This window comes from Narcine bancroftii, chromosome 5, assembly GCF_036971445.1.
Source record: "Narcine bancroftii isolate sNarBan1 chromosome 5, sNarBan1.hap1, whole genome shotgun sequence".
Classification (NCBI taxonomy): Eukaryota; Metazoa; Chordata; class Chondrichthyes; order Torpediniformes; family Narcinidae; genus Narcine; species Narcine bancroftii.
In genome coordinates, this window is record NC_091473.1 from 35,930,794 (window position 1) to 35,943,489 (window position 12,696).

Below are 12,696 nucleotides of genomic sequence, written 5' to 3' on the forward strand. Positions count from 1 at the left end.
TGTGGACCTGGCCGCTACCCTCAACCAGACGGGCAGGCCAGGTGGAATTTTTTCCCATTAGACATTACAAGGCTACGAGCTCCGAAACCCCTGTGCGAAAAAGGAGGTTCAAGCCATCAGAGAAGCCGTGAGGCACTACCTGGCTGGTAGGAAATTTGCACTCCTCACTGACCAGCGCTTGATGGCATTCATGTTTAAGAGGAGTAAAATCAAAAATGATCAAGTTCTCCACTAAAATTATGCCATCAGCTATCAGCCAGGAACCCTTAATGACTGTCCAAATGCCTTACCCAGAGGAAGCTGTGCCTCTGCACACACTGCATTCTCTACATAATGAGCTCTGCCATCCAGGGGTTACCAACATGGCTCATTTTGTCAAGACGCACAATCTGCCCTACTCTTTTTTTTTTATTAAGATTTTTTATTTTTCACACTATAAACCATATTAACCAAAATACACACAAACATTTCCCTCTTGAATATACACAGTCATTTTCTCCCCTTTTCCCCCCTCCCTTCCTTCCCTCCCCCCTCCAAACCCATTAAACGTTCAACATATACAATACAATAAATCCATTAAACAATGTCATCACACAATGAAAATAAACAAGAAAATTGTGTCATCTACTTTTACACTCTGGGTCAGTTCAATTTGTCTTCTTCTCATTCTGTCATTTTAGGGGGTGGAAGTCCGCGGTAGGCCCTCTCTGTTGTGTTCCATGTACAGTTCCCAAATTTGTTCCAACATTGTGACTTTGTTTTTTTAAATTATATGTTATTTTTTCCAATGGAATACATTTATTCTTTTCCATATACCATTGCTGTATACTCATGCTGTAATGGAGGATTTAGACCAGCTTATGCAAGAAGGGATGGAGTTGCATCAGAAGACATAATCTAAATTCCACCATGAGGCCCAGGGATGCATATGAATCAGTAGACATTATACAACTTCCACCATGAGGCCCAGAGATGCAGTTGTCTTTTGTTGGTCGCAAACTGTCAGGAGACTTTGAAGATAATTAAATAATTTGTTCAAAGAGACAAGATCTGAAGTAAACAACTTTTGGGTAATATAAGCCATGGTCCCACTGCTGAAGTTTGAGACTCTCCAAGAGGTGGCAACATCTCTCAGCAAGAAGAAGAACTTCAAGAGTCCAGCTAACGTCCCGGTCGAGGGAGGTAGAGAAGCTGCTACCGGTGTCCCGACAACCTACTACAAGTGTGTAGTCGTTGCCTTGCTTCGGCAGTTGGGACCAGTCCAGGCATTGATAAGTATAATTGGGAAGGGCTTGCATATTGTACCGTGAATTCAGCTTTAGATTTAGTAATAAAGCCTTGTAAAAACTGAACTGCTCTGTGTGTGTGTGTGTGTGTGTGTGTGTGTGTGTGTGTGTGTGTGTGTGTGTGTGTGTGTGTGTGTGTGTGTCTATTTTCTTTCGGTAGCTCAAACACTCTGACCAATCTAAAACGAACAAAATGAGAGGTATAAGTTTACCCAAGACACATGCTCTCTTCCATTTTCCAAGTTGGCATTATACATTTTTTTGCTACTGCTAAGGCTATCATAATAAATCATTTTTGTGCTTCATCCAACTTGAGGCCGAATTTGTTACTTATATTACTTAAAAGAAAGGTCTCTAGATTTTTTGATATGTTGATTTTTGTGATTTTATTTAATACCTGATTTAGATCTTCCCAAAACTTTCCACTTTCTGACATGCCCAAATTGCATGTACTGTTGTTTCCGTTTCCTTCTTACAGTGAAAACATCTGTCTGATACTGTTGTTATTTAACTTTTGGGGCGTGATATATAGTCTGTGTAACCAATTATATTGTATCATGCGTAACCTCATGTTTATTGTATTTCTCATAGTTCCAGAGTATAGGTTTTCCCATTTTTCATTTTTTATCTTTATGTTTAGCTCTTGTTCCCACTTTTGTTTGGGTTTACAGCTTATTTCATCATTCTCTTTCTCTTGCAGTTTGATGTACATGTTTGTTATAAATCTTTTAATTATCATTGTGTCTGTAATCACATATTCAAAGCTGCTTCCTTCTGGTAACCTCAGCCTGCTTCCCAATTTGTCCATCAAGTAGGTTTTCAGTTGGTGGTATGCAAACATTGCACTGTGAGTTATACCATATTTGTACTTCATTTGTTCATAAGATCAATTATTTCCCAAAAAAAAACAATTTTCTATTCTTTTGAGCCCTTTTCTCACCCATTCTCCAAAGGAAAGGTTATCCATTGTGAAAGGGATTAGTTGATTTTGCATCAATAATAATTTTGGTTGTTGGTCATTTTTTTTTCCTTTCTATGGGAATCTTCTTCCAAGTTGAGCAGATGGTGCAGTACTGGTGAACTTCTATGTTGCACCAGCTTTTCATCCCACTTATAAAGTATATGTTCTGGTACCTTCTCCCCTATTTTATCTAGCTCTAACCTGGTCCAATCTGGTTTTTCCCTTGTTTGATGAAAATCTGATAGATATCTTAATTGTGCTGCTCTCTAATAATTAAAGTTTGGTAGCTGTAAGCCCCCTTGTTTGTACCATTCTGTTAATTTCTCTAGCGCTATCTTCGGTTTCCCCCCTTTCCATAAGAATTTCCTTATTATTTTCTTTAGCTCATTGAAGAATTTCTCTGTTAAGGAAATTGGTAATGATTGAAATAGGTATTGTATCCTTGGGAAGATATTCATTTTAATGCAATTTACCCTTCCTATCAGTGTTAGTGGTAAATCTTTCCAATGTTCTAAGTCCTCTTGTAATTTCTTCATTAATGGCAGATAATTTAATTTGTATCGATGGCCTACATTATTATCTAGTCAAATACCTAGGCATTGGATTGCTTGTGTTTGCCATTTAAATGGTGATTCTTTCTTAAACTTTGTGAAATCTCCCTTATTCATTGGCATCGCTTCACTTTTATTAGCGTTCATCTTGTACCCTGATATTTCTCCATATTCCTTCAATTTCTTATGTAATTCTTTTATTGATAATTCTGGTTCTGTTAAGTATACTATGATGTCATCTGCAAATAGACTGATTTTATATTCCTTCTCTTATTTTTATCCCTTTTATTTTATTTTCTGTTCTTATCAGTTCTGCCAAGGATTTGATAGCTAAAGCGAACAGTGAGGGAGATAGTGGACATCCTTGCCTAGATGACCTGCTTAATTTAAATTGGTTCGATATATATCCATTTACTGTCACCTTCACCAATGGTCCCTTATATAATGCTTTAATCCAATTAATACATTTCTCTGGTAGGTTGAACCTCTAGTACTTTGAATAAATAATTCCATTCTACCCTGTCAAAGGTTTTCTCTGCGTCAAAAGCAACCGCCACTGTTGGCGTCTTATTTCCTTGTACTGCATGGATTAAGTTAATGAACTTACAGATTTTGTCCGTTGTTCGTCTTTTCTTAATAAATTCAGTTTGATCTAGTTTTACTATTTTTGGTACACAGTCAGCCAATCTGTTTGCTAATAGTTTTGCTATAATCTTATAATCTGTGATAAATAGAGTTATTTTTCTATACGATGCTGGTGTTACTGGATCTTTCTCCGTCTTTGGTATTACTGTAATTATTGCTGTTTTATATGAATCTGGCATGTTTTGTGTTTCTTCAATCTGGTTCATTACTTCCAGGAGAGGAAGAATTAATAAGTCTGTAAATGTTTTATGGAATTCTATTGGGAGTCTGTCCTCTCCAGGCGTTTTATTGTTTGGTAGCTTTTTTAATATATCCTCTATTTCTTCTATTTCAAATGGTTTTATCAATTTGTGTTGCTCCTCTTCTTGCAATTTCGGTAGTTCAATTTTAGCTAGAAACTCATCTATTTTGTCTTCTTTCCCTTTGTTCTCAGTTCGGTATAATTGCTCATAGAATTCCTTTAAGTTTTCATTGATCTCTGTTGGGTTATATGTAATTTGTTTGTCCTTTTTCCTTGATGCCAATACCGTTCTTTTAGCTTGTTCTGTTTTAAGCTGCCAAGCTAGTTTTTTGTGTGTTTTTTCTCCTAGCTCATAATACTTCTGCTTTATCTTCATTATTTTCTTCTCCACCTTATACATTTGTAGTGTTTCGTATTTTTTTTTGTCTGCCAATTTTCTTCTTTTTCTTGTATCTTCTCTTGTTGCTAGTTCTTTTTCTGTATTTACTATTTCTCTTTCTAGCTGTTCTATTTCCTGATTGTAGTCCTTCTTCATCTAAGTTATATAACTTATTATCTGCCCTCTGATGAAGGCTTTCATCGCATCCCATCATATAAATTCATCTTTCATTGATTCCATATTTATTTCAAAGTACATTTTAATTTGGCGCTCAATAAATTCTCTAAAATCCTGTCTTTTAAGTAGCATGGAGTTTAATTTCCATCGATATATTCTTGGTGGGATGTCCTCCAGCTCTATTGCTAATAACAGGGGTGAGTGATCTGATAACAATCTAGCTTTATATTCCATTTTCATAACTCTCCCTTGGATATGGGCTGACAACAGGAACAGGTCAATCCTGGAGTATGTTTTATGTCTATTCGAATAACATGAGTATTCCTTCTCCTTTGGGTGTTGTCTCCTCCATATATCCAAAAGTTGCATTTCCTGCATTGAATTAACCATAAATTTGGCTACTTTGTTCTTTCTGCTAGTCTTTTGTCCAGTTTTATCCATCTTTGAATCCAAATTAAGGTTAAAGACCCTTCCTATCAATATATTCCCCTGTGTATCTTCAAAAAGATATCTTGCATAAACTTTTGATCCTCTTCATTAGGTGCATATATATTGAGCAAATTCCAAAATTCTGAATATATCTGACACTTTATCATTACATACCTCCCTGCTGGATCTATTATTTCTTCCTCTATTTTGATTGGTACATTTTTATTGATTAATATAGCTACACCTCTGGCTTTTGAATTATATGATGCTGCCGTTACGTGCCCAACCCAGTCTCTCCTTATTTCTTGTTTTCCACTTCAGTTAGATGCGTTTCCTGCACGAATGCTACATCTATTTTTTTTTTCTTTTTTCAGTAAATTTAATAGCCTCTTCCTTTTGATTTGGTTATGTATTCCATTAATATTTATAGTCATATAGTTCAACATGACCATCTCATACTTTGTTTACATCTCATTTCCGCTTCCTCACCACCACCTTTCCCCTTTTCCCCAATTCCATTTCTCAGTTTTCTTTTTTTTTCCCCCAAACGCACTGTATGTCAACACTTCTAAAACAAAATATTTCAACCATTCCCACCTCTAAAATTCCCTTAACCCCAAGTGCCCCCCCCCCCGAGTCGCCCCTTGTCCTTTGCCGGGCAACCACAACTCCCCTCTCCATTCGGATTGCGAACCTGTACGCAAGTGTCAACTGATTTCGCAGTGACTGACAATCTGCCCTACTCAATGGAAGATGTCATGGACATGACCAAGTCTTGCCAACTCTGTGTGGAGTGCAAGCTGCACTTCTACCGCCCCGCAAATGTGCACCTGATCAAGTCATCCAGGCCCTTCAAACGGCTCAGTGTTGATTTTAAGGGACCTCTACCCTCCACGAATGGGAACATTTTCTTTCTCTCTATCATTGATGAGAACTCCTGATTCCCGTTCACCATTCCATGTCTAGACAACCACTTTGTCAGTCATAAAGGCCCTAGATTCCATTTTCACCCTGTCGGGTACCCCAGCTATATACATAACAACTGGGGCTCATATTTTAAGAGCAAAGAGCTACATCAGTACCTGCTGGCAAGGGGTATCGCATCCAGCAAGACAACTAGCTACAACCCCCAGAGGAATGGGCATGTAGAAAATGAAAATGCCACGGTTTGGAAGGCTGTCAAACAGGCCCTCAAGTCCAGAGGCCTTCCAGACTCATGCTGGCAGAAAATGCTTCCTCTTGCGCTCCATTCCATCCAGTCACTACTATGTACAGCGACCATCGCTACTCCTCATGAGCTCCTATTCAATTTCGAGAGAAGGTCGGAAACGGGAAATACACTCCCAACAGTCCTTCTCAGGAAGTACGTGAGGAGAAGCAAGACTGACCCACTGGTGGAAAGGGTGAAACTGCTCCATGTCAATATCACATACACCTATGTGGAGTACCTAGATGGCAGTGAGGACACCATCCCCATCAGGGACCTGGCACCCACTAGATCAGAGGATCCATTGCCTCAAGCACCCGACGAGCTCATTCTCGCCACCACCAGTCAGGGCCTCAGGGAATCCAATTCAGGAGGAAAGTCCATCCCCCTCCACCGTTGAGCCGGAGGCCCCGCCCGCCACTTCTCCCTCACAAGGGGACCAGGAGATCCAAGGAGCCCATGGCCCTCCCGTGCTTAGCTGCTCCACCAGGATCTCCAGACCCCCCCAGATCGCTTACATTTGTAAATAATAGTATATTTTTTTTCTGAATTAATGTTCTTTCTTCATCCACAGACCCCAAATTCTTCAGGAAGGGGTGAATGCAGTGAACTGAGATTCACTGTTGGTGTTGTACTGATGCTGGCTCTACCTCCACCCCCATCTACCCACATATGACCCTGGTTTCCTGCCTAAACCCTGAGCCCTTATGAAGACCGCTGTCAGACCCAACCCTCAGTTATAAGCTAATAAAAGCATATGTTCTCCTTCCAGTCGTGAAGAGTTTATATTCATGCTGCAGAAGGCAAGGAATATTTCTACAGAAAGCAGGACAAAGTATATTCCAAAGATCCTATTATAGCATTAACACAAAGTCTTATGAAATTCTGATGAGCTTGCCCTTTTTCACAACTCATCAGAAGATTAATGCAAATTCTTCATTGGAAATACAAAGCATAAAATACAAATAAGCATCTGGAAGTGCTTCACGTAGCAGCATTAAAAAGAAATGGAGAAAATGAAAGGAGAGACAAGTTAAAGCTGAAAGCCAAAATGGCAAGGAAAATAAGAATTAGAGGACGAAAGATTTTGAATGAGGTCAGGAGAAATGGATGCAGAGCCAAGAAACAATACAAGTGAAACATTTTAAATGGATGATTTTGACATTTGTGAGGCTGACAAGAAACGATTGTACAAAAGCTGTTGTCATTATGTTCATTGTACCGGGAGAAGATCAATTTTCACACATCAATCTTGATGGTCAACTCTGAAGCATCGAAGCAATGAGTAAAAAATTTGACTGTGACTGCAAGATTTGGAGGGGTGATGGTGAGAACCAGCAAATAGTGATGAGAGATGAATTTTTACATGTTTTCTGCAAATAGGACTATGGCAGGAGGACAGTTAAAGATATCATTGCTTATTTTACTACCAGAAAACCATCCTGGCAGCTTTAAATTTCAGGAAATATGCAATGGGTCTGAGGAGGTAAAAATCATCTGAAGTAAATAACCAGGAACAACAGCAAAGAATTGTTTCTGAGAATAACTATTATTAGACCAGACTGCAAACAACATTCCACCTGTGAAAAAGGGTCCTTTTCAAACCTGTGGTGGCAACATAGTCAATAATGCAACATACAACAGCAGCAATATTTAAAAAAAGTCACACCAATTATGAAAACATTCATAGATGAAACACAAAAGAATAAATCACACATCTTTAACTTTATGCAAATTATTTGCAACATCTTAATCTACCATTTAGAATGATGTAAAAGCAATTTCCTTTTACTCAGAAGACTAATACATGGATCCCAGTTTGTGATTACGTGCCAAATGATACTTCTTAGCAATATGCCATTAACTTTTTGTGGTCTACCACTGAATTTCCTGAAGAAATTTAAACTTGAAGAGGGTAAATATTGAGAAATGGAGTCAGAAAATGAATTGTCGTGTTAAATATCTAATTCATTGATTTTTTTTTCAGTCAACATATCAAGGTGCATTAAAATTTCCAACATTCAAATAAATTAGTTCAACAACAAATGACCTTATACTATCTTTAAGTTTAACTGCAACTGTTACGTTAAAAAAAATCTTAAAGAGGAATGTCACCCTGGCAATAAGTCCCTGGAATGTGAAGAACTTGCTCCTTTGTATTCTGAATGGTTATTTTGCATTAGAGTTTTTCTGGCTATTAAGTATTTGCTGTTTTGTGGGAACATTGCTGTGAACAATTTGGTGTGAACTTTGTTGACAGTCCAAACGTAAAAAACTACCCAGTTTTTAGCTGTTTGGGTTTTTTTTAAGCAGGGTAAATGGAAGCTTGTTAAACACATAGAATAGAAAGTGTGTTTGACAAGGTTTGAGAGCAGAGCTGCCACCCATTGTCAGCCAATTATACAGCCAGGCAGAGCTTACTTGATGCAATTATGGCAATCTTCTTAATTCTAATACAAACTGCAGCAAAATAGCTATTCCGGGTCCCTGATAAATAAACTAGTTGGCAGGGATACACTTGGTTGAAATACTTATCCTGATCTGTTCCAACATGATCATAATCCTTTTTATCTCAACCATAGCAATCCTGTTGTAGATTTTCAATGCAAACATCAAAATTCCAAAATCTAATCAATACTTTATCAAATTATCAGCAAAAATTTATATTTATGAAATAGAATTATGTTCTTAATGAATATCCTGATAAATTTTAAGTTAACGTCATCATCTAAGTGCTGCAATCTTAAAGATTACAAGTCAGGCACAATGCAATTGGGTCAGATTTTGTTGTACTTCATTCAACATTTCTAGAGGGTCACCTGTCTGGTGCAAATACATGGGCATAACGCAAAGATCAACACATTCTTGATTTCCTTTTACTTGCACTGCAATGCACAAGTCAGGACTTAACTAAAGGTGAGATGTATCTGACCATCTGCTCCAACTTTAAATTCAACTCTTGGTTCATAAATGCCTGATCCAAGGGATTGGATGAACGTACTTTCAGCCACTCAACTTTACACCAGGGATGGTTGGTGTATAAACTGTAACTCATTCATTTAAATGAAGTTGGTAACCTGAATTGATAGCTGAAAGCAAATACAGTATGCTTTTTTCCATTAAAAATGATTTCAAGTCTTTTAAACTGTGTTACGTGCCCATCATCAGAGACAGTTAAAATTTTTCAAAGGCGTCTTTCCCAAGATCACAAGATATAGTAGTAATGCTCCACCATTTTAATCATGTTCATCCATCCACCCACTCAGCCCCACTCCCCTGCTTTCTCCCCGTAACTCTTGATGGCCTGATTTATCAAGTACCTGTTGATCTCTGCCTTAAATACACCCAACGATCCCACTTCCACATGTGGCAACAAGTTCAACAAACTCATAACAATCTGAATAAATATTTTTTTCCCGCAGTTCTATTTTAAATTGATGCCCTTTCATCCTGAAGTTATGCCCTCTTGCTCTAGAATCCACTACCATGGGAAACATCCTTACCAAGTCTACTCAGTCCAGGCCTTTCAGCATTAGAAATGCCTCTATGAAGTACCCCCCTCATCCTTCTTTACTCCAATAAGTACAATCCAAGAGCCAACAACTGTTCCTCCTATTCTAACCCTTTTGTTCCTGGAATCATTCTAATAAATCTTCCCTGAACCCTCTCCAATACCAGAACGTCTCAGAATGCTAAGTTGCCAAAAGGTCATCAGGGTGGTCTATTACCCAAAGCCTTTTGCTGTTCTTTCTTGGTCAGACCCACTAGTTTAACACATGATTACATGCTCCAACACTGCACACAGACTCCATTATCTCCTAATTACCGCAATTTACATTGAGAAACAAAATAGGTTTATTCACTTAAGAGGGGAAAATAAATAAATTTTATTGTTAACTGTTATCAACTCGTTTTATTTAATAGAGCTGCAAGAAAGAAAACTCTTACATTTTTTAAAAATCTTTAGTGTGAAGATGTGGTTTAACTAACCTCCCGTTTCACTGTACTTCCGAAGCCCCTGTAAAGTCCGAGGATACCCTGGGAGGAGAAAGAAGAACAATAACTCTCGGTTGTATTTCAGTAATTAATGCAAAATACTTGTAATTTTCACCTCAGCAATAATAAAACTTTCAAAAAAAAGCTTCATCCCTGCTTCTTCCAAGACAGAATAGATAGACTGGCAAGATGGGAAGGTAAGTACAACATTAAAGCTGAAATAAAAAACATGAACAACGCAAGGAACCAGCTCTTTTCCTGAACGACACCCAAAATGATAAATTTTATCCTGAAAGTTAAAGGGCAAATGATTTGTTTTTAAAGCTAACAAAAAATAAATTCTGCATCCTCAATTGTGTATTTTGTCATGTACAATTTCAATCACAAAGTCGAACCCAGAAAATACATAAATAGATATGAACAGATTCATTGGTTCACTTAGCTGGTAAAGGCAATCATTTAAGCCTTAGTAAGGACACCAATGAACGGGGACAAAAGTATTCTATGACCATAGCTGTAAATCAGCTAAGTTGTCTTCTAAATGAAGTTGGTTTTGAGAACTATTCTATTGTCCTGCAGAAATATGCATGTTAGAAATTGATAATTTAAAATTTTATAATTTTTTAAATGATATTTCCAGATTCAAAATGTAAAGCTTGCAGAACACGTCGGCATCATTATTTCTTACGTATTAAACAATGAAAAGTCCACTCCAAATTAGCATTGATTTTTTTTAAATATTCATTTGAACTTTGAAAACAGTAAACTATACTTAAACCTAATAATAAGCAGACAATAAGATATTAATACATACAAAAGTAAACAGTTAAAGAAATTATCTGAATGAGCTCAATGTTTTTAGATTCTTACAGCACAAAAGCAAATTCAAAACCAAAACTTTTGTTATATACATTGAAAAGGATGTTGGCTGCAGGCTAGTACCACAGAACATCAAAAGAATGTCAACAATCTTCTGCAGACTGCTAGAAACTGGCAAAATGTTTCTAAGTCATTTTAACCCTTACAGTAGCTGTGGAAATTGCAGATGAATTCTTGATGCCAATTACTGTCCAAGCAATTTAATTAAAAATTGCTAATTTTGATAGGTCAGCCTCATCGTTACCCAAATAAAATCCTACCCAATCCTTGCATTGCTTAAAATTCTAAAAATTATCAAACAATATGCTTAAACTTCAAATTTAACATGACCATAATCCAAATCCATAAATATACTAATTATATTTTTGACATAATTCTACTACCTAAAATGTGAAATTTCCAAATTTATTGAGCCAGGAACTTCGCTTACAAGTAAATTAAGCAAAACAAACAGCAAGTATCTAGGAAGTGACGTTTGTGCCCCATTTTATATTAAAACAAGCCCAATAGCAATGGCTGCTGCCACACAACTTGTGACCGCAGATAATTTGTAGCACTGCAAAATTCAACATGCAAGACTGACTCATCTGTACATCTGCACATCCTCCAGATGGTGCTATATTGTACAGACAATAATTATAATATAAAGTCCATTTGATAATGAGAATCATTTGTGTACAAATTTCAATCTAATTAGCAAATCTGTCTTTATGATCTGCAGCAAAAGATCCATGTAAATCTCCATCAAATGAATATTCAAAATTAGGCCTACCTCTCAAGTTTTAATCATTAGAAAAAGCAAAAGAAAATTCAACAAGTGATACACTTGCAGATTAAATATGCTTTTTAATCGCATGATACAATTCCTATTTTCATTTCATGCAAGTCAACAGAAGCAAATAGTAACAGTTCAAATAACTTGTGCAACTATAGGTTTGCTAGTGAGGTTATATTTAATTGCCTGTGAAGGCTGACTAAAATCACTGGAACAAAATACAATTCTTTCCACAATCAAAACTGCAGCCTACATTCCTGCTCCAAAGACATATTTGTTCTCATTCTTTTCTCTTTCAAAAAACTCTCCCTCACACACTTGATGCGATCAAGAATAAAAGTCAAACCCAAGTTGCATGAGGCCTCATGGCTAGAAATCTCAAGAAGGCAAGTTACACGCTTCACTTTACAAAACTGAAGAAGAAGCGAGACTAAAAGCCAAACACCTGAAGACAGCCAAAGATGTCAGCCTCGATAATTCCCTGTACGAGTGTTTCATTCAATGCACTCAGAAGGTCTTCCAATTTCTGGGCCTATTCTCAAAGCTCAAGCTGAGAAGTTTGACCAGCAGATCGACGCAGAAACCTCACAGTTCAAAGCTAGCTAGACCAGTTTAAACGGCGTCACGGGATTTCTCAAGTGTTAGTGTCTGAAGAAATTCACTCAGCCGTCAGTGTTGCTGCCAGCAAATACCCACCTGAACTAAAAACTCTTAGAAGGCAGCGACGATGTGGAAAAACAAGTGTACAACTGTGATGAAACAGGATTCTGCTACAAGATGATCCCAGACTGCACATTCTCCAGCAAAGATGATGCCCATTGATGTGAGGGGTTCAAACAACGCAAAGATCATGTTACATTGTTGTTTTGTGTAAACAAGACTAGAACACAAGTTAAAACAGCTCATGGTTTGCAAATTTCGCTTGCTGCGCTGTTTCCACCATGTCAACGTGAAGTCATTACCTTTCAAAGATACGTATAGCAGAAATGCTTGGATGACAAGTGTCATCTTTAAGAATTGGTTTTAAAAAACTTTTGGCCCTGCCATCCACGTTTATTTGCATAAGTAAAAGCTAGAACTCAAGGCTCTTCTTTTGCTTGACAACTGTCCCGCACATCCCCCAGCTGTCAACCTAGTAAGCCGTGACAGAAAGATCCGAGTGTCTTACCT

The 12,696-nt window shown here is 37.4% G+C and overlaps 1 protein-coding gene across 6 annotated transcripts in view; it reads right to left on the reverse strand.

Moving 5' to 3' along the window:
• slc25a26 (solute carrier family 25 member 26) overlaps window positions 1-12,696 on the reverse strand; it is a 289,265-nt gene that overhangs the window by 216,971 nt on the left and 59,598 nt on the right. For all 6 annotated transcript variants that reach the window (XM_069937121.1, XM_069937116.1, XM_069937115.1 and 3 more), the window contains exon 5: window positions 9,867-9,914. In XM_069937121.1, the coding sequence (XP_069793222.1) occupies window positions 9,867-9,914 (48 nt within the window). The remainder of the gene's footprint in view (window positions 1-9,866; window positions 9,915-12,696) is intronic.